At 45.4% G+C, this 24692-nt stretch overlaps 1 protein-coding gene across 1 annotated transcript; it reads left to right on the top strand.

The window, feature by feature from the left end:
• Positions 1 to 14032: 14032 nt before the first annotated feature.
• Positions 14033 to 16760, top strand: LOC309539308 (GSK-3-binding protein-like). The gene has a single exon (XM_082235292.1). It carries the CDS (start codon positions 14464 to 14466, stop codon positions 15166 to 15168), a length of 705 nt encoding a protein of 234 aa, XP_082091418.1. The 5' UTR covers positions 14033 to 14463; the 3' UTR covers positions 15169 to 16760.
• Positions 16761 to 24692: the final 7932 nt, after the last annotated feature.

Below are 24692 nucleotides of genomic sequence, written 5' to 3'. Positions count from 1 at the left end.
TCACTGTATATATAATTTTTTTAATTTGATTTTCAAAAAATATAAGCATACATCAAAAAATAATTCAAGATTCAAATATTGAGATTGCTCTGAACCGCCTGACTTTCCCCCATCCCTTCCATGGGTCCTAATGATAATATTTACAACTCCATATCAACCCTTGTCCAAATTATTATCCTTCCACATTATCCATACTTTCCGTTACTTTACACGTGTGGTTAAAATCCTGCTAATGTTTTAACCTGCTTACAATGGTCTTGTAAGTAGATTGTGAACTTTTCCCATTCTTTTTTAAAGTTTTTGTCCTCTTGATTTCTGAGCTTCCCAGCTAATTTTGCCATTTCAGCATAGTCCATCAACTTGGTTTGCCATTCTTCTCTGGTTGGGGTTATTTCTTCTTTCCATCTCTGGGCTAACAGCATCTATGTGGCTGTTGTCGAATGTGAGCACAAATTCTTTTATGGATCTCTCCATAGGCAGCCCTGAGCCTGGTAGTATGTATTCTACAGTTCCTCAGTCATGCCACTGCATAGAATCTGGTTTTGAGCACATAATTCATTATTCTAAGGCTGTGTACGCGTTTATAGCACAAAAATGTCATTTTTTTTTCTCAGTCCGGAATCATCCGTGCTTGTCCTCAATATACTGCTTTCAAGTTAGATTGAGTCTAGATCCTGCCTTCTACAAAAGGAATCAGATATTCCAGTACATGTCCAGTTCTCTAGTGCCTACTTTCTCCACACTGTCTGTATAAGCCATCCTTGGCCAGGAGACCTTTTGCTAGAAGCAACAGCGGCTTTAAATGCTTATGTAAAAAGTATGAGGAAGTGGAAAAATCAAACACAGGGATTCTGTGGAATAAGTACTGGTGGTGAGAGAGAGAAAAACCATCAAGGATGCCTGTTATCTTGGCAAGCCATCATAATATGATCCATTCAAGCCCAGATCATTTTACACTAAGCAGAGAAATGTGATGGGCAGAAGGCAGTTCCTCTCCTGGTGACATAATAAGAGATGAATGTGTGCTGGCCTGGTTCTGCATACTGTATATGTCCTTGCTAAATTAAGCAGCATAAATAACTGCAAGGGCATTAATACTTTTTTTGGGAACAACTATAAACATGCTCTGGTGGCTTCAAAAGAGGAAACTAGATCTGAGTGCTTGGCATTGTGGGATTTGTGAAGGATCAATGGGGTCAATGGGAGGAATCAAAGCCTCACAGAAACTTCTTCTTTTTTTAACCTACTTAGTTTTGAACTTCATCTGTAATTCGTTTCTAGAAACAGTGAATGGTGCACAGAACATCTAGGCATCAACCGAAAACTGTTTTTCATGTATAAGGAAACATTTTACTGACAAGAGCACACAGCTATAAGCAATGTTTGCTTGTTTTTAATTTGTGTTTTATTGATTTTCAGTTACTAATGAATTTGATATATATATTTAAGCTGCCACTATATAGTGGGCAGCAGGGGTAGAAAAAATACATACATACATACATACATACATACCTTAGCAGCTCATTCTTGATATGGGGGGGGGGGGAATGGCAAGCAGCACAGAGGAAAAAATACTAATATCCATTTTTTTAAATAAAAAACCCTTTCAATAATAAAATAGGTTAATGAGCCATGTGCTGCTTAAGAAAGAAATTACATCAACTTGATCCGTAGCCTGTTAGTGGAATGTGTTTCCAAGGAAAACACACCTGGCACTATCATTGTCAGTTTTTAGGTGCCAGCCTAAGACATTTTTATTAATCCAGTCCTTTGGTAGTAAAGCTACCCTCTACTGTGGTGCTAATCTTTTAAGTGGGGTGGAGTAAGACTTGCCCTCCTTTGTGTATTTTTGTATGAGCAATTTAATTTAAATAGACATATATTTCATGGTAGTGCTGTTCAGGAGCTTACTTTCAAAGGGCACCCTCAAGGTCCCTGATCCGCCTATTGACTGTTCTTTACCTTTAAACTGGGCAGTGACTTAGAGAGCATTTCAGACAGAGGCCTGTAAAGTAGGACACACAGTCACCCTAGTTGGCAATGACAGAACAAGATGAGGCAGGACCATCCATCCACACCCACCCTCCAACAGAGAATCAAGAACTGATGACTGAATATGTCAAGATTGATGCCTGCAGATGAGGAAGTGGCTGGCTGGTTCCAATGGATATGTTAAATCCAGCATCCTTTGCTACTGAAAGGGCATGGAACTGGCAATGATTTCATGCTCTCACTATCTAAACTGGAGCTGCCTGACACACAATCCCCAGGATTATTCCCTCTTTATGCCTGGAACTGAGCCCTCCAACAGAGGAACTCCTAATAGGGTGATTGGGGAAATAATAACAACATGAGTGGGTGAATTTTGGTGTTCTATTGACAGTTAATAATTTCCTTTCTTTCTGGCATGTCAACAGGTGTATCTAGCAATTTGTCTGAACAAAAACTGTGGGTGGGGGACAAGGGTGTGATAAGTGCATACAAGCTCCACCCTGACATCCTTGTGCATGTTTTCCCACCATCTCACTCCACAATTTTCCTTGTGTTGAGAGGGCAAAGCTTTGCAGGGAACTTTTACTCACCACATTTACTTAAATTTGAGCAGAAAACCATGTGCAATCAGGAAGGGACTCCCTGCTTTATCAGGGTCCGCAGTCACGCAGAGGGCTGTACACATGCTCAAGTGACCTTGAGTAAAAGTTGCAGGCCTTCCACACTCAACACAAGGAAAAGCTGTGAGATTAGAGTGGGATTAGACTACATGCAGGGGGTACAATGGGGGCAAGGGTGCCAACTTGAATAAAATATGGGGGGCAAGTTAAACTCTGCCCTGCATATGTGGTGCACACAAACCATTTGAATGGCAATGCTCACCAAATTTGAGGGGTGGCTTCCTCAAATATTTTATGGGGGAGACCTCGGCCCCTAAGAGTTGGCTCCTATGATTGGGATGATTGTGGGCAGTGCTTCTGTCCACACTACATTTCCCCATCCACAGATGCACATTCATGTTTTCGGGGCATCAGAAGTGGGAGACTCCCTGGCTTCTTCAGCAGCCTGCCTCTCCCCCACTTCTCCCCAGCCCTTGCTTCTGCTTCGCAGTCTGAACTGTGCTCTGCTGCAGCATCTTCCTGTTCACTTAACCCTGTCACCTTCTCCTTCCAATCTGTAATCACTCCTTGTTGTCCCACCACCAATCCCCTGGCTCTGCGCTTTCCTCTCCTGGGAGTTCCCTAAGGGCTTCTGCAGCTGATGCCTCCCACAGCTCCTTGGCATCCAACTAGTCCATGACGATGCCCTGGAGCAATGCTACATTGGGGCATTTTGGGTAATGGCAGATGACCCTCGGTGCTGGTGCTTCTGTTGCATGCCACCAGTAATAAACCTGCCTTGGAGCGGAGAAGCTGATGTTCCCCTCCCACCTCGGGCTGGCCTTGACTTTTCCTTGAGATATGACCACCACTGCCTAGTATCACTTAAACCACTCACAAGCTATTCTGCCACAAGGCTTGGTGGATGGTCTCCCTTGCTAAAAGCTATTAGCAGAGGGGAAAGTTCTTTTGAATGTTGTGAGAGAGTGGATCTGACTGACATACTGTGGGCGGCAAGTCGAATTAACGGTATTCGGCTAGTCATCAAACTTTTTAAGACTATTAAATATCTACGCAATTACACGGAGAAACTAAAGGATAAAATTACTCACATCAGACTACATAATGCAATGACTCTGAAATGCTACAGAGGAAACCTATGTTATTTATGCACGGCTATGAATATGATTCACTGATTTTGCTGAATATGTATGAGGTGGCTGCTCATCCCTTTTTTTACCATCCCTTTTTTTGTGCAATTATATAAGAGTCTCCTGATTTCACCAGAAGACAGTCTTTCATTATGGCTGCCTCCTTTGTTGCCTTTGGAATAGATAAGCGGCAGTTTCATACAGTAATATATTGTTCTGGCACAAACAACAGATTGGTGCTTTATTCAGTTCCCCAGTCGTAAGATACAGACATCCTTCTTAAACGTCAGGCGGCAGAGTCTTGGGTCACTAGCAAAAATTTAGTAAAACTTGATGCAGGTTGAGGTAGCCAGAGTGAACAAAGTGTGGGGAGGGGAGGAATTATATTTTTTTTTAAATCAAGGTGTGGAGAAAGTAGATATAGGTAACAGTATAGGTAACTTGACAGAAGAAGAAGAGCTTTGCTCTGTCTAGTCCAGGAGTCAGCAAGGTTTACCTTGCTTGGGCCGGTTCATTCCGGCGGAGATCCCTCTGTGGGCCGGATTAGTTGAACACTCTGCTTCCGACACTGGCTGACTAGATTTAAGGGTCTTTTACACAGCTAGCTGATACTTTTTAACAGAATATGCCAATGGCAAAGCCTGGAACTTTTTTCATGAGCTACCAATGTGCTATGGCAAGAATGGGGAGGATGTGACCCTCCAGATAATGTTGGACTCCCAACTCCCATCAGCCCTAGTGAGCATGGTCAATGGTCAGGAAAGATGGGAGCTGTAGACCAACGGCATCTGGAGAGTCAAAGATCTTGAGAGCCACTAGTCTTAAAGGGGGAATTAGACAATTTCATGGAGGATGGATCTATCAATTATTATTTGCCATGATGGTGATATGTAGCCTCCATCTTCTCTGGCAGTACTGTACACTAGTTGCTGGATATCGTCTTTATGCCCTACCTGTGGACTGCTCAAGAGAGGCATCTGGTTGGCTATAAATAGAATGCTGGACTCAGTGGAGATCTGATTTAGGTCCTATTACATTCTGGATACCATGATTGGACCAACGCATATCCAACACATATGGTATCTGAAGAAGTGTGCATGTACACGAAAGCTCATACCAAAAACAAACTTATTTGGTCTCTAAGGTGCTACTGGAAGGATTTTTTAAATTTTCTTTCACATATTCAAAATGTTTCCTTATTTTTCTACTGAAACAACTGTTTCTGGACAAGCTCCACCCAGGTCTACCAATTACAATTACAATTTTCCTTTATTATTAAATTGTTGTTGTTGTTGTTAATTAAATTTTTATACCACTCTTCATCAGAGGATCATGGGGCAGTTTACAATACAATTTCACAAAACATATAACATAGTACCAAATGAAAACAATACCCCTGCCACACACAGCATAGAAAACATAGTGAAATGTTACTTTAACTTTACACATATATTTGTCAACCTTTAGTCAATTATTTTTTATTTGTTTAGTCGATTAAGTTATTTAAAACTATTTTTGTATACAAATAATGTATGCAATATTAACTTATGAGTATCTTCCTTTACTTTTTGACATGTGTAATTTACCGTTGAATTATCAAAACGTAAGAACTGCAGGTGGGAACAAATGCAGGGGTCCATAAGAGACAATATATCAGAGTCACTAGAGAATACTGGGCATGGGGCCCCCACCTGCAGAGAAAGAGGTTGAGAAAAGTGGTTGCATGGGGATTTAAGTTTAGTCCTGTAAGATAAGGTTGAACTTTAAAATAATGGCAAAAGAACTTTTTTTGAGAGAGAACAGGTTAGTATATTAAAAGCTGCAATGTCAATCTGTCCCCCTTTCACCAGCCAAAAGAATAAATGCATCTAAGTAGCTGTAAGAATTCAGTCTGATTATCTCCTGGGATGCAAACAGTTCTCTCAGTTACTGAGAGAAGCTAGATTATGCCCAGTTGCAACATAAAGGAAACCTACCTGGTTCTGCCTCCAGGTGTTCCTTGCTCACTGGTATTTTGAAACTTTGAATCTGCCTTGTTTGAGTGAAAATGCCTTATGGCAAATTGCTGAAGGAGCAGCCACTGAAGAATGTCAAACATCAGTCACTGCTTTGTGATTGCAGGTTTGTGCATAATCAAACTATCAACTGCATGAGGGTTCTTCTTGTGCTGATTGACCTCTTTCCATCTGAATTCCTCCCAATAGCACAAAGGACCCTACACATCTTTCACCTGGGCAGCAGAAAATGTAATCACCAACCTCTGTTTGTCTTGATTGTTTACATCAGAGAGTTTTTCTTCCCCACTTGGACCTTTGGGAGGTGAGTAGCTGCAGCTGCCTTCAAGAACAAAGCAATCTTCTTTTTCAACTCCACCTAGATGGAATTAGAACACAGTCAGTCAGCATTGGAAAGGTGGCACGAGCAATTAATTTATTGTTTGTTACTTAATGGTAGCAACATGTTCAGAATGACAACAAATGCGTAGCATCTTTGAATTACAAGCCACTGACGTTTCATTTCTGAACGGTGACGTATGATTAGGAAGCTTTGAAGTTGCGTTCTACTGAGTCAGAACATAGTCCATCCCGCTCAGTATCATCTACTGATAGACAACACACTCTAGGGTTTCAGGCAATGGTCTTTTCCATCTCTACATGGATATGGAGGGGTTATGCACTTTTTGCATGAAAGCATGTGCTCAACCACTGAGATGTTGCCCCTCCCCCAATACAACTAGACTTCAGGGATGCCCAATGTGATGCCCTCCAGCTGTGGTTGAAGTACAACTCACATTCAGCCCGAGCCAGGAAGACTAATGATCAGGGATACCGGGAGTTGTAATCCAACATCTGGGGGCAGAAAATGTAGCTGGTACAGTGTTTTTTCTGCAAGGGAATATTCTTCTTAGGAAGGCTTTAGCTATTGAATTTAATTATTAAATACATGTGAGCCCAGTTGCAGGAGAGGGGAGATGACAACCTTAGTGAAGTGATTTTACTTGCAGCTTTTTTTAAACTAAATTTTTAAAAGTGTACATAAGAGAATGAAAGTCAACAATGCATGTCTTCTCCCTCTCTCCCTGGGCTTCTGTTTACTCACAGAATGAATTAGGTGAATGTAATTTTTTATTAATATATGCAAGTTTGTGTTTACAAAGTTTAAGAGCCAAGGTAACAAGATACATTATTGTGCGGAATGAGTGCTTCAATGCACACAACCGTCTTGAAACACACGCAAAGCAAGTCTCTTTCATCTCTAAGCTTGTAACCTAAATACCACACAAGCAACATACTGTGATTCATCATTATGAACTTGTTTATTGATTGCTGACTTTAAGGATTTATTATAATTCAGGTTGCTTATCAGATCATCAAGGGAAACATCTGAGAAGCACTAACTGATTTTTTAAAAAAAGAAAAGAAGCAGCACTAACTGATTTTTTATCTCAGCATGTGAAGGGGGAAAAACTGTAATGATAAAACATTAAAGAAAATAGACATACATAAGGGCCTGACACAACAGAGAAAGGCTTAACACCATTTAGTATTAACGTCCCACTGTGTGAATCTAAATGCCTATAGATGTTATCTTTCTATCTGCAGAGCCTTCCACTTTACAGAGGACAGTCCTCTATTTTGAAGAGCTGTCAGAGAACAGTCGTCTCTTTGAAGAACTCCTTTATCTGAAGGGCTGGTCAGTCTAAGTCAAATTATTTATTTGCATTTATATCCTTGTTCCAAGGAGGATTGCCAACTGTTCTGTCAGCAGCTGCTCTAGTGCCCTACTGCCTTTAACAGGAACCTGATGTGCCGACCTTGATTAGGTGGCAGTGCTTTAGTCCATGCCATGAAAAGACCCCCAAGCTGTTGTTAAAGGCACAATGCCAAGCCAGACCAGGTTTGTCCCCATCCCAGTCAGTTGGCAACCCAGCGGGAGAGGAAACAATTCCTGAGCGCCTGTCCTTTGCCCTCACCATTCCCAATCTGCCAGCTCTGATTCTGCACAATCCTATTGATCTTACGAGGTTTGTGCAAAGATTCTGAATGAGGCTGTGCTGAAATGAAAGAGGTGCTTGGCAGGCTGAACCCAGTATTAACTTGCAAATTCAGGCACATGCAGGGACAAAACAAACAAGTATTTTTGTTTCTAGATGGTCTAATGAAGGTGTTTGCCACCATGAAACCAGTCCCTCCCTAAAATTTCTCAAGCGAAGCACCCAAACAGATGCATACCACTGAACACCCACATATTTGTTTAGTGGGGAAAATGTTAAAAACAAGTTCCTTATCATGGTGTGCTTGGATTCTGCACCTCTGTGATTGGAGAGTGCTTTATTATCACTTAGCAACCTTAAGTGCTTTGGCAAAGTTGATGTTTACAGTACAAATTGTTGCAAGCTTCTGTTTCATTTTGCATTCTGCCACATTCCTTTCCCTTTTTCTTCTCAGACTGTGATATTGTCGAATCACAAGGCAGGAAGAAGAACAGAATGTGATTTTCATTAGGGGTCACCCCCTTATTAAGCCATTATTCTGCACACAGGTAACTAATAGCTACCCTATACAATAACCTTGTTGCTCTCTATCCCTGCGTGATGCCAGAATTTAACATTTTATGAATAGGGGACAACAGAGAATATGCTTTTTAAAAAATTGAATGCAATATTGATCAGAGGCTCTAACTGCAGCCACACATAGACATCTAGATAAATGATAACCAATCCATATATAACATAACTTTAACATATATCTGAAAGTATTCTGCCTATTATTGAATGATAAATAAACAAGACAGTTTAAAATATGCCCAGTGTGGCTAACTCATACCACTAAATTTATTTTATGAATTCATCACACACTGCTTGAATTTAATCAGCTTTTGGTTGTTGTTGTTGTTGTTGTTAATTCAATTTTTTTTGTTTACTTGGTTTTGTATTTGTGTCCTGAAGAGATGCCATTCCAATTACACCACCCCACCTCACCTCGCATCGTTCTTGTCCTCTATTACAGACTTCTCAAAAATAATCTGTACAGGCAGTGAACTTGTCTGGTTGAGTCACTTTTGCTAATTCTGATAATGCAGGCTATGTTCTCAAAGGAGGGGGAAATTGTAAATCAATGCACTGCTGGATGGAAAGACAGTTTGTGCATACAGAAGACAAGAAATATCACTATAGAATTGAAAACTATGAATTATCTGGCAGCAGAAATATAAATAAAATGGAGATGGAAGCCTGCAGAAGATTGCCATAAAGGGAATTGCAAACATGTCAGGGCACTTTTGAAGGCAAGACTTCACTAGAGCATATATGCAGGAAAAAATGTAAACATTCCCTCTAAATTTACAGTATTGAACAGAGCATTGAAACTTCTGACGACTGGACTCCAGGCCTATGTAAACAGATTGCCTCATCCTACTTCCCACATCTCTGAGACACTCCAAAGGCCATGGCAGGCTATGAAAAACAGGCTTGTCTTATTTTCCTCTCACACCATTAGTAGGGGCACCATGGGATAATTGCCCAGATTCTTCTAGAATGAACTAACAAAGAGCTGTGACCAACTCTGTGCATAGCTTGTAATCTATGCATAGATTATATGGACTTGCTGATACAGTCCCATTGACTATATCTGCAGGAACTGTTCCTTTTGTATTGTTATGAGTTTGTGGAGGGAGGGAGTAGGCTGGATGCAAGATCCTTCTAACATGGATCCAGAAAGTGTTAAAATATAAGCCACACCAGTTTCCTGTGCTGAGATGATAGCCTGGGTGATAGGCCATTAAAGTAAACAAAGGAAAGAGGCTGTGTGTGAGATAGCAAATGGGTGGGGCCCTTCTCCCAGCTTGTGGTTAGCTAGAAGGACAAAGCCTGATAGAGATGGGTATGCAGTGAGGTGACCTAGAAGCAAAGAAGCAAACAGACAGTGAGAGAACCATGCTGGATCTCTTCCTGAATCCAAGGTTGTGGCTATGGGAGAAACAAGATCCTTTTAGGGAGTTAGTGTTGTGAAACTCCCCCCAACCCCAATTGCAGGCTCAGGTTGAATAAACCATATATCATAAAGACACCACAGTCTCCGTTGTGCCTCATTTCCAAAAGGAAACATGAACCCTGAGTAAGTGCCTGGAACCCATGGAATCAGAGATTGTGGTTGCGTGGAACAGTATGTTTTGTAGGAAGACAGATGGGCCCTTCACTGGCTATCGCTATGACATTTCTACTTTCCTTTGATCCAAAAGTTGTAGAGAAAAAGAGTCAAAAGGGAGAGGACATTCTCCCCAAAGTTGTGGAATTCCCTCCCCACAGAGGTGCATCTGGCTTCTTCACTATGCAGCTTTTGGCAAAGCCACTTCCGGCTTGCCCAGGAGGTGGGGTTGCGGGCTTCACGCCCACCCCACGCGAGCAGGGGCTGGTCGCAGCCCCCGCAAGAGCAGGGGAATCCCGGCCGGGCCTGCCCCCCCCCCAGCCAGCCAATCAGCTGGCTGGGGGGGCGTGGGCCTGTCCTATTTAGGGCCGGCGCAGAGGGGGCTCGCCCTCTTTTTGCCGGCTAGCCCTCACGTTTTCCCACCCTCCCTCCCTTTAAGTGGGCTTTAGGTAGGTCTTTGACTTTGCTATGGACTTCGGTCTGTCGCCGCAAGGGGCATGGTAGGAATTTTTCCCAATTGGCAATTTCTAGCCTTTTGGTTTTTTGCCTACCTCATAGCAACTCGTCACAACTTCTCGGCATGGGCGGTAGGCATTGGTAAGAAGGGGTTAAGAGGATGTGGGGGGGGGAGGAACGCCATCCCCTCCCCCCAGTGAGCGAAGGGTGGTCCGTTAAAGGACTCCTGGGGGCGTGGCCCTGTCTGAAGCCTATGGAGGTGAGGGCCAAAGGCACGCCCCAGAGCGGTGACCCGGGGGAGCTCCTAGTCGAAGTGCCTTGGCGGGAGACTCCCCCGATATAGTGTTAACCCTTCCCCGTGTCTCCAGCAAATGGGCTAGAGCCGGATAGTTGTTAGGACCAATGCCTAAGCCAATGCCTCTCATTCCTGAATTCAATAAAGTTGTGGCCTAATTCGCCCAATTAACCTTAAATTATGGTGTCTCGTGTCTTTATTTATCCTGGTGGGGGGCAGGAACTCGCCACACAAATCCTCAAGATGCACCTCTTTCCTTGGCCTTTAACACCTGAGATGATTGATTGCAAGGCCCAACCTATTCCTGTGATTGAAATCTGCTGTTTTTAATTTCAATTTGTTGTAATCTACTCTGGAAACTACTAGTGAACGGTTGGCAATAAATATCATCACCATAATCCTGATGTGATAGACAGTCACATCTGCCTATATCACTGAGTTGTATAATGTATTGAAGTAAGGAACACCTTAGGTATTAAAGAGCCACAAGCAAGCTCATTTTGGGGACTGGTCCAGCTATGGCACCCATTCTAAGCAGAAAGGAAACTTGTTCTCAATATTTGTTTCTTGGAAAGTGATATGAGAGACAAATAGGGCTTCACACATGCTCTTCCCCCTCCACATTTACTTAAGGCTGTATATACCTCCCACTTTTTTCAGACAACTTCATGTATATACCCTGAATAAGTGTTTACTCCAAACATGCAGTTCGAAATCCACCACTTTTTTTAACCATAGATTTGAATATTAATGGAGCTGCTGTTGTAACCCAACCCGTCTTAGGTCAGCCTGCAACCCAATAGTTGGTCCCAATCTATCTGTTGAAGCAACATATTGCATGTGAAAACTCATGTCCTAAGAGTCAGCTGCAGCATGAATTTATCCATGTTTACTCAGAGGTTACTCCATTGTCTTACTTCCTAGAAAATGTACTTAGATCTGCAACCCTAGTTTGAAACTCATTTTCCAAAGCAATCTCAATTTTTGCAAATAAAAGGAGGTCTTATCTGGTCTTTATCATTAAAAGCTGCAGACCTATGGAGACCTAACTCAGAAGTGGGTTTCACTGAGTTCAGTCTGATTTGTTTCAGAGTAAACATGTATAAGATCTTGCTGCATGAACACTGTGCATGCAATGACCCTGCTGCATAAGAAATATCTTACTTGCCATATTTCCAAATATTTGCTTTGTCTTTGGAAGACCTTTGGAACCTGCATATTTTCAATTATGCCTAATCCCTTTTTTTGTTAAGAAGCACAGTAGCTCAATCAACCATTAATTCTGTACTACTTTGTTTTGAAAAAAATCAAAGTAACTGTAACTATTTCATTTTGCTCTAGATATTTAACCATGATAATGCAAAGATAGTTGTTTCAGTTTTAAAAATATTTTACCCATTCCAACTTTTCCCAGTTGCCGATAGCCTATCACAGCAAGAAGGGCTACTTGCACTCTAGAATGCAGAGCAGAGAAGTTGGGATGTCCTCACTCAGAAAGTATTCAACAAGCCTGAAAAGTATAAGATTATATACTTCCTATACCCAGGATAAATGTCCTGGACAACTAAGAAGAATATTTCAGTTCAATCCAGGTCTACCAACAATCACTTATGGTCAACCACAAGTACTCTGTTAAGGACTGCAAGAAGCATTTTGACCCAGCCAATATCCTCCTTGCAAACAGGAGGGGAAATTGCTGCCACACTCATGTGTTTCCTGAGGTTTCTCTCCTCCTTCCTAGGACTGACAGCACATTAATCAGAAACCACCAGTCTCATTCAGTTATATTTTTTAAAATTCAAGAATTTATATCATGCCCTTTAATTCATAAGCATTTACTCTGGGTGGCTTCAAATAATGGGAAATATCACCATGATATCATAATAAAACAGTCATATAAAACACACAAGTATAAAATAGAAACATGGCCCACAAACAGTAAAAAATAACAAAGTTTGCCACATAAAAACATGATCAGTCTGATAAAAGACAAAAGCAGCCCGTAACAGAAAAGTCTTGATAAGGAAGGCCTAAACCACATGCAGCAAATTACTTAAGGACCATGTCATCTGATCTAGGTTGAGTACACACCATAAATTTAAAGCACATGCCACCCCCGCCCCAAAGATTTATGGGAGCTGCAAGGGTGCTGGAAATTGTAGCTCTGAGAGGGGAAACTACAGTTCCCAGGATTCTTGTGGGGGGAGGGGTAGTCATGTGCTTTAAAATTATGGGGATACCTCGCAGAGCTACAATCCCCAGCACCCTTGGTGAACTAGTTCCAGGGTTTTTCGTGTGGTGGGTGGGATATGAATCAAATGTGCTTTACGTATACTGTACTCCGCATTCCCCACCCTGAAAAAGTATGCCTTGTGATGGATTAGGAAGGGCTGCAGAATAGTTGGAAGGGACACCAAGGGTCATCTAGCTCAATCCCCTGCAATGTGCAACGTGGGGCTCGAACCCACAACCCTGAGATTAAGAGTCTCTACCGACTGAAAAGCAATGACAAACCTAGACAGCATCTTAAAAAGCAGAGACATCACCTTGCCAACAAAGGTCCGTATAATTAAAGCCATGGTTTTCCCAGTAGTGATGTATGGAAGTGAGAGCTGGACCATAAAGAAGGCTGATCGCCAAAGAATTGATGCTTTTGAATTATGGTGCTGGAGGAGACTCTTGAGAGTCCCATGGACTGCAAGAAGATCAAACCTCTCCATTCTTAAGGAAATCAGCCCTGAGTGCTCACTGGAAGGCCAGATCGTGAAGCTAAGGCTCCAATACTTTGGCCACCTCATGAGAAGAGAAGACTCCCTGGAAAAGACCCTGATGTTGGGAAAGATGGAGGGCACAAGGAGAAGGGGACGACAGAGGATGAGATGGTTGGACGGTGTTCTCGAAGCTACAAACATGAGTCTGACCAAACTGCGGGAGGCAGTGGAAGACAGAGGTGCCTGGCGTGCTCTGGTCCAGGGGGTCACGAAGAGTCGGACACGACTAAATGACTAAACAACAACACCACCGACTGAACTATTCACAGGGTCAAATCCAGGTCCGGCTAGGAGAGACCGCTGGCCTGCAATCCTGACCAGCCGCTGCCAGTCAGTGTGGAGACAGCCCTGAGCTATGGAACTCGCTCTCCCGGGAAGGCAGTGCCGGCCTCCACCACCTCAGGGGCTACTAGCCCGACTAGCTCTGCTTGGTGGGCTTCTCACAGGCATTTGGATGGCCATGGCGACACCAGGGCGCTGGGCGAGCGCGGCCCCTGAGGTATCTCACCCAACGGCCTCTCGAGCGCGTGGCCGGCTCTGCGCGTGCGCGTACGCGCGCCGCCTGGTTTGTTGCCATGTCGAGCTCTGACCTCACTGACTCCGCGGCGGTCACGCCAGCCCCGCCTCCTCCCTGCCTCCCTACTGTACAGGCCGGCGTTTGAAAAAGCGGGCGAGTCCACCTGAGCGCACTCAGTACAGGGGTGTGTCTGAGGGGGGTAAAAAAACCCACACGCTCCTGCTTACTGACACCTTCGTGCCTGCCCTTGCTGCGGCTAGCCTGCCCCCACCCTGGGCTGCGAAGCGACGGCCGCCGAGGTGAGCAAAAAGGGCCGGAGCTCCCCCCCTCGCTTCTGGAGCAGTTGGACGCGCCCGCGGCCGCGTCACCCATTGTTTACAAACCAACCGCAGCAGCAACAACAGCGTTTTGAGAGCGAGAGAGCGAGCGAGCGAGCGGAGAGGGCGCCTCATTGGTAGCTGCGGAACGAGCAGCGGAGGCGGCGGCAGCAGCGTGCGCGCCAAGCGGAGGAAAGGAAAGCGGAGCCGGCTGCTGCCATGCCTTGCCGGCGGGCGGGCGCAGAGCGCTTCCTGCTGCTGGAGCACGCCGTGTCGCTGCCGGGCGGCGCCGTCGGGGCGAGCAGCGGCTCCAAGGAAGTGGACGCGCTGGTGGCCAAGCTGGGCGAGGTGCTGCAGCTGAGCGCCCAGCGCCGCGCGCCGCCGGCCCCTCGCCTGCCCCCCAAGCGCCAGGGCCGCGACCGGGCGGCCCCCTACTCGTCCCCGAGGGGGCTCGGCTTCTTAGCCTCGCTGCACCACCACCACCCGCGGCCGCCCCACGCGCTGTCCCCGGCCTCGCTGCTGCTGCTGCCTCCGTCCCCGCCCAGCGCCGCCGACCGCGAGGGCAGCCCTCGGGTGGCCAAGCAGCTGTGCGGACGGGGCTGGCTGCGGAGCGCCGGGAAGAAGCAGCGCCAGCAGCACTCTCGGCTGTCCGCGGGCGACGAGGACGACGACGACGAGGACGACGACCCGCACCGCCTCCTCCAAGAACTCATCCTGTCCGGCAACCTCATCAAAGAAGCCGTCCGGCGGCTGCAGCTGGCGGCCACGGCGCCTTCGACGGCGCCGGCCGAGGCCTCCTCCGCCACCGCGTCCCCCGGCTCGGCTTCGTCCACCGGCAGCTGCTGCTGCCACAGCAGCAGCGGAGAAGGAGACTCGGCGGCAGCCTCGGCGTACGGAGTCTCCGCTTTGCAGCCCCGGCCCTGACGCCCCCACCCTGCCCGTCCGCGATGCAGCCGTGCCCTCCCGATCGCCGACAGACCCCATCTCTTTCACGAGGGGGCAGACTATGGGATGGGGCTTTGCATCTTTTTCCTCTGCGCTACACACAGTTAGGGATTTATGGCGGGGGGGGGGCAGGCCAAACGCGACGGCGACGAGGTGCGACTGCAAATCCCCAGACGCGGATTATCGAGGCAGCGCCGTATATACTTGAAGCAGACTTGTCTATTTGCTACGAGACACTGAACGATTATTATTCTTTGTAGCTCGTCGTTATGGACGAAGCCACGGCTGCTACTGACTCACTGTTCTCTCTTTATTAAGAAAATTGTGGTGCTATGCAGCCCTGGACGGTTGCCCTCGCAGCCTTTCCCGTCGACCAGCCAAGATGACCCGAATCTGCCTCCTGCGCCAGGATTTGTGCTTTCCGTCTGAACGCTAGAGCCCCACCGCCGCAGTAGCCTGCTCTTCTTTGGAGGGGGGGGGGGCGAGCAAAAAAAAGGGACCATCCCGCATGGCATTATTTAGTGTGGAATCATTTTTACGCACACGCCGGTGTGTTGCTTGAGGGGGGGGCGGGCGAGGGGTGCTGCACAGTAAAGGCATGTCAGATGTTTTCTATTAGAAAGGGAGGGTGGAGCCAATACACTATTGAATGCAAATATGAATTGGTTTGAAGAGCTGCGCCCCCCACCCTTTTCTGCCAAGGTCACCCCTTTCTGCCTTTCCCGTCCAGGCTCTGTTTGTTCATGTTGCGTTCCCCAGGCAGTTGGAGATCGTAATCCTATCCGAGCTTGTTTTGACTGGGCTGTGGGCGAACCCTGTGTGTTTTGTAACGGCTGGGAGTCTCCTGAGGACGCACACGTTGCCATCCGAGTTGTTGTGCTTTTCTCTCCCCCCCCCTTTTTTTTCTCTCTCTCTCTAAAAGCTCCTCCTCTCCCTACAAACAGGATTCTGAGAAAGGAGGTCATGTTACAGCCGTCTTTCTAAGAAATCTCTCCCCCCCCCCCGCCAGTCATAAGCAAATCTCTGGGGCTCTGCCCAGCCAAGGGTATTTGGTTTGCCTCTTTTACACTGTCTAAGATCCCCAAATTTCCCTTGTGAGTCAATCCTCGTACAAAAAAGAGAAAAGAAACGTTGGCTCTTGTTTTGGATTGTCTCAACTGGAACCATTTGCATTATGTTTAAATTCTCTTTTTGGAGACTCGGGGTTTTCACCATTTTTATCTTTTACATAAATCTGTTTTGCGGCTGTATGTAGCCGTTTAAAAATGTGAATATTCATGCTGGAAAGTGGTTGGCTAACATGCAGTGAGAGGCTGAGGGCGAAGAGGCACATTGTTCACAGAAGGTAGCTAAAAATGAGCTTTTTAAAATTAAAAGCAAAAAAATAAAAATAAAAATGAATAAATACACACAGAACCTCAATGGCTCAATCAGCAGAAGCGGCTGTTGACAAAATATAAATATATATACACTTCGTAACGGAGTGTTGGAGTTATGTGCCTGGTTTTCAGGACTTGTCTTTAATATGTCTGTATTGAATAAACGTGGTAGACTTTTATATGAAAAAGAAATTCTGTGTTCTGTCGTCTTTGCACTAGAGTGGTTTAGTGTTCCCACTTGCTGTATATATGATCAATTGTTTCCTCTTCTGTGAAGCCTTCACGAGGTGGGCGAGGGAGTATGGGGGTTGGGACTAAACCTGGGCTGTGTGATGCAAAGAGCTGGTTACAAAAGTCTCTGAATGCAACTCAGTCCCTTTGTTTGCCAGCAACATTCTTCCAGGCTCAGAAATCTTCTTGTGCATTTTGTAGTTTTGTTCTTGGAATGTACACATTCTAGTTTATTTGATGCAACCACTGAAAATTTAGAATACTATAAAGGGTGTGGGTGGGTGTTTGCATCCCCTTATTCTCACCCCATCTCCCTCCCCTGCCCACTTTTGTGGTAAGAACAGAAAGGATGATGTAGCTCTCATTGCAGCAGTTTTTTTCTTGATTACGGTAATATTGAGATGCAGGAATCTTGGACCCAATCCAGATCCACTGCCATCAGGAGGAGGCTGCACATTCATGTTAGTGAGATAAGAATGGCCTTCCCTAGATGCCAATTAAACCAAATGTCCTCAGAACACTTCTCACATTAAGACATTTGCCCTGGATTACTCGGCATCAAGATACAAATGAACTAAAGCATGCTATTCCACCTCTTGCCTCTGTGTCACAATTGCAAACAAAATCTGCTTCTTTGTAGTAGATGGTGATTGTGTCGAGAAGAAAATGGAAGGCAATAAAGCTATGAAAATGTACTTGCCTCATGCTCTAATGCTTTGCAATAAAAGAAGGGCTATGTTAAGATTACTACTTCTTAGAGTTTTAGAAAAGAAAATGGAAGCAATGACAGGAATAGCTTACTTGCTGCTAGAACTATCTGTGCACACAAATGATTGGTAGACCAGTGTTTCCCAACCTTTTTTGGGCAAAGGCACACTTGTTTCATGAAAAAAATCTCGAGGCACACCACCATTACAGCCCCGTGATGTCAGCGCGCAGCGTCACGCCGGGAGGGACATGAATTGCTAGCAAATTACATAATCACCTCCTTGAGGACTGGCTCATCTTCTCCGAAGGCAGAACCCCATTAATTAACAGCACAGACTCACACCATAGCCAAGACGAGGGGGGGAAACCTCAGTCATGCACAGTCATGGACATGTGGGGGCTAAATGAGGACGAAGACCGGGCAGAGAGCAGGGTTCAAATCACCCCACCTGGCCAGGACAATCCCTGGGTGCTCCCTTGGGCCACTCGCCTGACCCACCTCGCAGGGCTGCTGTTGCGAGGATAACACGGGGAGAACCACACGCGCCCCCGGGAGCTCCTTGGAGGAGAAAGCGGGCGATGAATGCAATGCACGAAATATATGAGAGGCGACCAGGTTTTGCAGGTGAGGGGCCCCCGCCAGCCTCCACTTCCAACACCCGGCGCAACGACGCCGAAGTTTCCCCCCGGGCTCGGCTCGGGGAGCAGCGCTGTTCCCCCCCGGCTCCCCTTCGCCCTCCCGGCTCTCTCTGCCTTCCACTGGGGACCCCCCTCACCTGCCAAGTCCGGAGCGCCGGTGGAAGTTGCATGCATGCATGCAGGGCGCCGCGTTGCCATTGCATTGCACTGCACTCCATGCAACGCCTGCACGCACGCATTGCCTTGCACGCCCGCCAAGGGGTCTCCCCGCGGTCCGATGCGTCCCCTCGACGCAGCCCTACCTGGGGGGCAGCCTCCGCCTCCGCCGCTCCGCCTCCGCGGGGATCCCCGGGCTCCATCCTGCCGCCCGATCTCCGCGGGGGCGCAGGCAGGCTGCGCGGGGTCTGCGCGGAAGAGCCCCTGCCCGCCCGGCCGCCGCCGCTGCGCTCATTCCATGGCCGGGAGAAGAGCGCTTCAAACAAAACGCCCGGCCCGCCAGGCCACGCTGGGAAATGTAGTTTGCGCACCCCGCACGGGCGCGGAGCCCAAGGGCGAGGGGACTACGGATCCCGGCAGCCCCCGTGCCAGGGACGGAGGGGGAGAGGCCGGGTGCAGGGATGGAGGGACGGGTGGGCGAGCGAGTGAGTGAGTAGCAGCCGCCAAGCCTTGGCCGAGAGCCAGGAAGGGCCTCCCCGGAGGAGGAGGAGGAGGGAGGCGCAGAGCGGGAGGGAGGGAGGGAACCCCAGGGGTCATCTAGTGACGGCGCCCCAATCGAAAATTTGACTTTAAAAAAAAATCTTTCAAATTTTTTAATTTTTCCCGCGGCACACCAGGCAACATCTCGCGGCACACTAGTGTGCCACGGAACAGTGGTTGGGAAACACTGTGGTAGACGCTGCAAGAATGTGATAGCCCTTCCCTTTGCAGAAGATGAGGGATAGAAGATGATAGGATCCTACCTAACAAACGAGTAATAATTATGCAAAAAGTCATATGTAATGGCTGCTACTACTAAATAAGAGTGTTAAACATAGAACACATGTATATTTACCTCGCTATTTTTTGCCAATTATTTTTTTAGCCAGCCAGGTGGTAAACTAGTAGTGTGAACCCATGGCTTATTTCCTTCTGGCCTTAATGATACTCCATTGATTACTCCAATGATTACTCATTGAAAATTCCAGTAGCAAATGTAGATTTGATGGTTCAACAGGATTGCCAGGCCTTTACCACTACAATTCTGGACAAATCTGACTTTGATGGGTACCTTGTCAATATGGTCTCATCTGAAGGTAAATGGGTAAAAAAATTAAATGCATCCTTGTGTAATTTACTCTCTCTTTACAAAAGGAGCCAGTGAATACTTTTTTTTAAGGACTGGCAAAGCTTGATAAGATGTTCAATTAAGTTTTAATGGCAAAACTGATAACCTACATGGGGGGGGGGGCGAGATTCTGCTTCAGCGCACTTGGGGTGGCTCTTGTTTAAACCAATGTACAAATTCTGCTGCATTATAAGGAAATGTTGCAGCTTGGTAAGGTAAAGGAATTAGTTGTATAGACTTGGGGTCAAACTAAACATGATGGTCAGATGGAGGTGAACACAGATTTAATTGCAAACAGCAATTTGGTATTCTCTAATCGCACCAGAATTGGAGAGTAAGAGTCTATTGTAGTACCAAGAAGTAAGGAGTGTAGACCACTTCACTTTGCTGCACCTTCCCCCTATCCCCAGTGTATTTCTTCCAACCAAGCACACTTTCAATATTAGGGTTTGGCTAAGGAGAAAAGTACCTAGAGAAATGGAACATGGGGGTCCTGTGCCCCTCTTTCTCTTTCGCATAGGCTCCCACCCCCTTTTTCAACAATGAATGGAATCACGGAACCTACCGTACATGACTTGGGCAGATTAGTGTTTAAATACTTAAATCTGTTGCAGTCCCATCTAGCTCAGCACTTACGTAACTCGTTTTGTCATTGCTTCATATAAAGCAGATGTTTGAAATTGTATCACTGAGTAATTATGTATTCCTTACATGTGCTCTAGGCAAATTGATCTTGAAATAGAGTTTCATAACTCTACGCTAATGGACAAGTTTGGTTCACAACTGCTGTTTGGGGCGAATGTGGAAGGGAAGCTGTTGCAATATACAGCATCTATAGAACAAGCTTTCGTTCTAAAAGCCTTTTTTGTTTGTTTGTTTGTTTGTTTGTTTGTTTCCTGCTTGTATTCTGTATAGCATGGGTGGGGAACCTTCAGCCATAGGGGGCTGCATTTAGCTCCCACCCCTGCTCTACAGCAACACGAGAGTAAATGTTATTCAGTGATTGTTCAAGCCAAGAATAGCAAAGGTAAAACAAACAGAAAGCTTAGGTGTTTCCAAAATCAACACTGTCCTGTAGCAAGCTTATTTCCCTCCCACCCCCATATAGTGAAGCTTTTCAAAATTTGAAAATCTAAGCTTAATTCAGTCACTTGTCCTTCCCAATTCCCAGAAACCTTCTGTCTTTTTAATCTCTTTATGCATCTGCCACGTCCCTTTTATTATGGCAACATTTTCTCACCAAAGGAAATATACGTATGTGAGAAGCACAGACCTCTTCATCAGATACAATAAAAATGTGGATGTTCACTGCACATTATTGTAAAGATTTTGTATTCTTCAGATACAAAGAAGCCTAGCTGCAAAAGGGATAGACAAATACTTGCTTTCATAACCAGTCCTCTGTGTCACTGAGAATTATATGCCTTTCAATTTAAGCCTTATTTTTAAAAAATTCTTTCCAACTTGTTCTATAAGCCCAAGTACACAAGTAAATAGGGAGTTAACCCCATAGGCACAATGATACTTGCTTCTAAGCAAACGTGCATAGGTTTGTCCTGTTCGTTTTGCAAATTGCAACCTTGTTTACTAATTAAAATAGCATGTTGGCTGGCTCAGGGTGACGTGGCCTTTCCCAACAGTTACAAAAACAGGCCAAAAAAAAAAGTTGGCAAAAAGGAAGAACTAGTGTAGCGGATCAATTCTTCATTCTAAAATAGGTAAAAGGTAAAGGACCCCTGGACAGTTAAGGCCACTATGGGGTGCGGCACTCATTTCGCTTTCAGGCCAAGGGAGCTGGTGTTTGTCCACAGGCAGACAGCATGACTAAACTGCTTCTGCCACAACGGGACGCCATGACAAGTGCCAGAGCGCATGGAAACGCTGTTTACCTTCCTGTTACAGCAGTACCTATTTATCTACTTGCATAAATACCGTAGTTTCAGCAGAGAGACTGACCCATGCACCAGAGCCAGGAGTCTATCAAGCCCAACATAGGTAAAGGTAACCCTGACCATTAGGTCCAGGCGTGACCAACTCTGGGGTTGTGGCACTCATCTCGCTTTATTGGCCGAGGGAGCCGGCGTACAGCTTCTGGGTCATGTGGCCAGCATGGCTAAGCTGCTTCTGGCGAACCACAGCAGCAAATGGAAACGCCGTTTACCTTCCTGCTGGAGCGGTACCTATTTATCTACTTGCACTTTCACGTGCTTTTGAACTGCTAGGTTGGCAGGATCAGGGACCGAGCAATGGGAGCTCACCCCGTCACGGGGATTCGAACCGGCAACTTTCTGATCAGCAAGTCCTAGGCTCTGTGGTTTAACCCACAGCGCCACCCGCGTCCCTGCTGAAGCTCAACATACTGTTTCGCAAAGTGGTCAACTAGACTCTTCTGCAAAGTCCACAGGCAGGCCAGGAAGGCAGCTTGTATTTTATTTGCTGGGCTACTTAGTCTATTTAATATTTGTACACTACTTATCAATTAAGATGATAGCCAAATCAATTTACAATAAATAAAATTCAGAATAACAGGGTAACAGCTGGGACCCTGAGTTTATGCCCATTGGAAGGAATGCTGCCCGAGCAGAGGTTTGCTCACAGAATGTTCCCACCAGCAGAAGAAGATGGAGGCAACTTTAACTAAGTCTCCTTCTCCCCCTGCATCCCTTTCTTGCTCCTGAATATCTGCTTTAAGAGGTGAAGAAGCTTCTAAAACAGTGCCTGTTTTCCCTTGTGCTTCCCTCCCCTTTTGCTTGAGATACAAGTCATAGGCAGAAACTTATGAATTCAAAAATTAAAATATCAATGCAACCATGTTGTAAACTGCCTTGAGGGCTGCAAACCAATATATAAATGATTTTATAAATAAATAAATGCACACTGCCTGCAAGAATTAAAGCAATGAGAGGCAACAGTATTAACACTTTATTAACACACATAGCAGGTCACTGATTTAGAAGCTGGCTTGCTTTTAAAAAAGTCTTTACTATCCACCATAAGAAGGGGATTAGGGGAACTTGAGTGAATTTCTGCTGGGAAGGAATTCCACAAACAGCGCATCACCACCACCACCAAGACCCTGTCTCTTGTATTGCTATGCCTGACATCCCATATGGGAAGGACAGAGAGCAGGATGAAACAAATGAAATACCATTATAAATGAAACAGTGAGATCCTTCTCAGAAAATGTTAACAAATGTTATTGTTTAACACATACAAGTCACTCTGATATCAACAGGCTTACATGTGCCTTACTCTGTGCTGGATTGTGAAAAATGTATGTGGTTTCTTATGTATTAAATTTATTTGGGCTTCTATGAGTCAGACTGAAATAACTGATAGAGAAACCAGTTTAGCTCTTAAAGCATTACTCAGTGGACCATTTAGAACTGTAGGCATCATCAAAGCTGGGAGAGAGAGAAAGAAAGAAAGAAAGAACGAGCTCCACTTAGAATGACCAATTACTGCTACCCACAACAGCCAATAGTATACTGTTTATTGTGGCCTCTCTATTATATCCCAGCTTTGCCATTGGGCAGCATATAAATATTGTTAGTAAACAAACACCTGAAAAAAACACCTTGCATCTTGAATATCTTGCTTGATGACTAGGGTTTTGTTTTTTAATTAAAGTACCAGTAATTAATTCAAGGGTGTATATCACTAACCACAGAAGTTTAGCAACTGTGATTAGATGGTGCCCATACAGAAAAGTGTTTTGAATGCAAAACTGAGAGCCTTCGGACTGTTAGTGCGAACAGGAGAAGCAAAAGATGAAGCCTTGCTCTTTCTTCAGGAGGTTGAAATCTACACAGGGCTTCAGTATATTTTGCCAGTTATCTCTCCTAACCTTCCCTCCCTTTCTCTTCCTGAGTCATTTTTGAAGGAGGCAGGGAGTGAACGTTTTTGGCATCGCAGCTTCCTTCCCTCTGAAGTGTGACAGCTATTGGTCTATATGATGCAATGCCACCGTTTTTTTCCTTTCTGCAAGACTCAGCAGCGAAAGCGGCTACCCTGGAATTAATCTGATCCAGGTGATCAGAACTGTGAAGTGCTTTGGTGGTTTTTTTCCAAAGAGAATACAGAAATGAATTCCAGGGCAGCTGTTGTTAGCCTGGTCTTGCAAAATGTTACATCATCGACTCCCCAACGGTTCGTGTGGCACAAGCTTTCTTAAGTATGGGTTTCTTGCTAACCAATCTTATGCATGTTATGGACAGAGGGATCAAGAGTTACAGTTCTGGCCAGTCTCTTATCACTTTCAGCTGCGCCTTTGAAAAACCCCCACACAGCTGGGGCCAGGGGAGACGCTTCCTTCCCGCTGACAACTATCATATCAGGGAGAGATTCTCTTGGATGCTGCTTCGCTACTTTTCTAGGAGTGCAGTTGAAGACAAGCAGCAGCCACAAAATTAAATACAAGGTACAGTGTTACCTCGGGTTAAGTACTTAATTCATTCTGGAGGTCCGTTCTTAACCTGAAACTGTTCTTAACCTGAAGCACCACTTTAGCTAATGGGGCCTCCTGCTGCCGCCACGCCACCGGAGCCTGATTTCTGTTCTTATCCTGAAGCAAAGTTCTTAACCTGAAGCACTATTTCTGGGTTAGCGGAGTGTGTAACCTGAAGCGTATGTAACCTGAAGTGTATGTAACCCGAGGTACCACTGTAGTTGTGGAATCTGAAGCCCTGACACTAGTTTACCTTGGAAATAATTTCACCTCCAGACATTCGACTCCCATTCAGAAAACCCCAAACCAATTCAGCTTAAGAACATAAGAAAAGCCCTCCTAGATCAGGCCACAGGAGTGTGTTGGTTAGTAATCGCACAGTTCAAAGACTGAGTTAACTCTTTATTAGCAAAAACACAATACTCACAGACTTGGTTGAGTGTCAGGCCTAATGTACAATTTGTATGCACAACCAAGGAATAAAGGTACACGTGACACCAACCCCGTATGTTTATTTTTCCGTATGTTTAACAAAACCTCCCTGGGTTCCTTTGGGGGAAGGTGCAGAGCATAAATCTAATAAATATATAAAATAAATAAACACACCCGCCAGTTAAATACTCTTAGAATGCCTTCCAAAGTCTTAATGCATGGGTTTCCTTGTCTGTCCCAGAGAGATCTTGGACTGATAACCCGCTGAAAGAACAGGTAGGGCTGGTGTGTGAAATAATGGCCAGAATCAATAATAGCTTTAGTTCCATTTTGTGCAAATTAC

Source organism: Podarcis vaucheri, assembly GCF_965113315.1.
Source record: "Podarcis vaucheri genome assembly, chromosome: 8".
NCBI lineage: Eukaryota > Metazoa > Chordata > Lepidosauria > Squamata > Lacertidae > Podarcis > Podarcis vaucheri.
Note: the sequence above shows the minus strand (reverse complement) of the source record. Positions and strands in the feature narration are given on the sequence as shown.

Bases quoted from the DNA above. Each gene is read 5' to 3' on its own strand.
- LOC309539308 (XM_082235292.1), top strand. From the start codon at position 14,464: ATGCCTTGCCGGCGGGCGGGCGCAGAGCGCTTCCTGCTGCTGGAGCAC.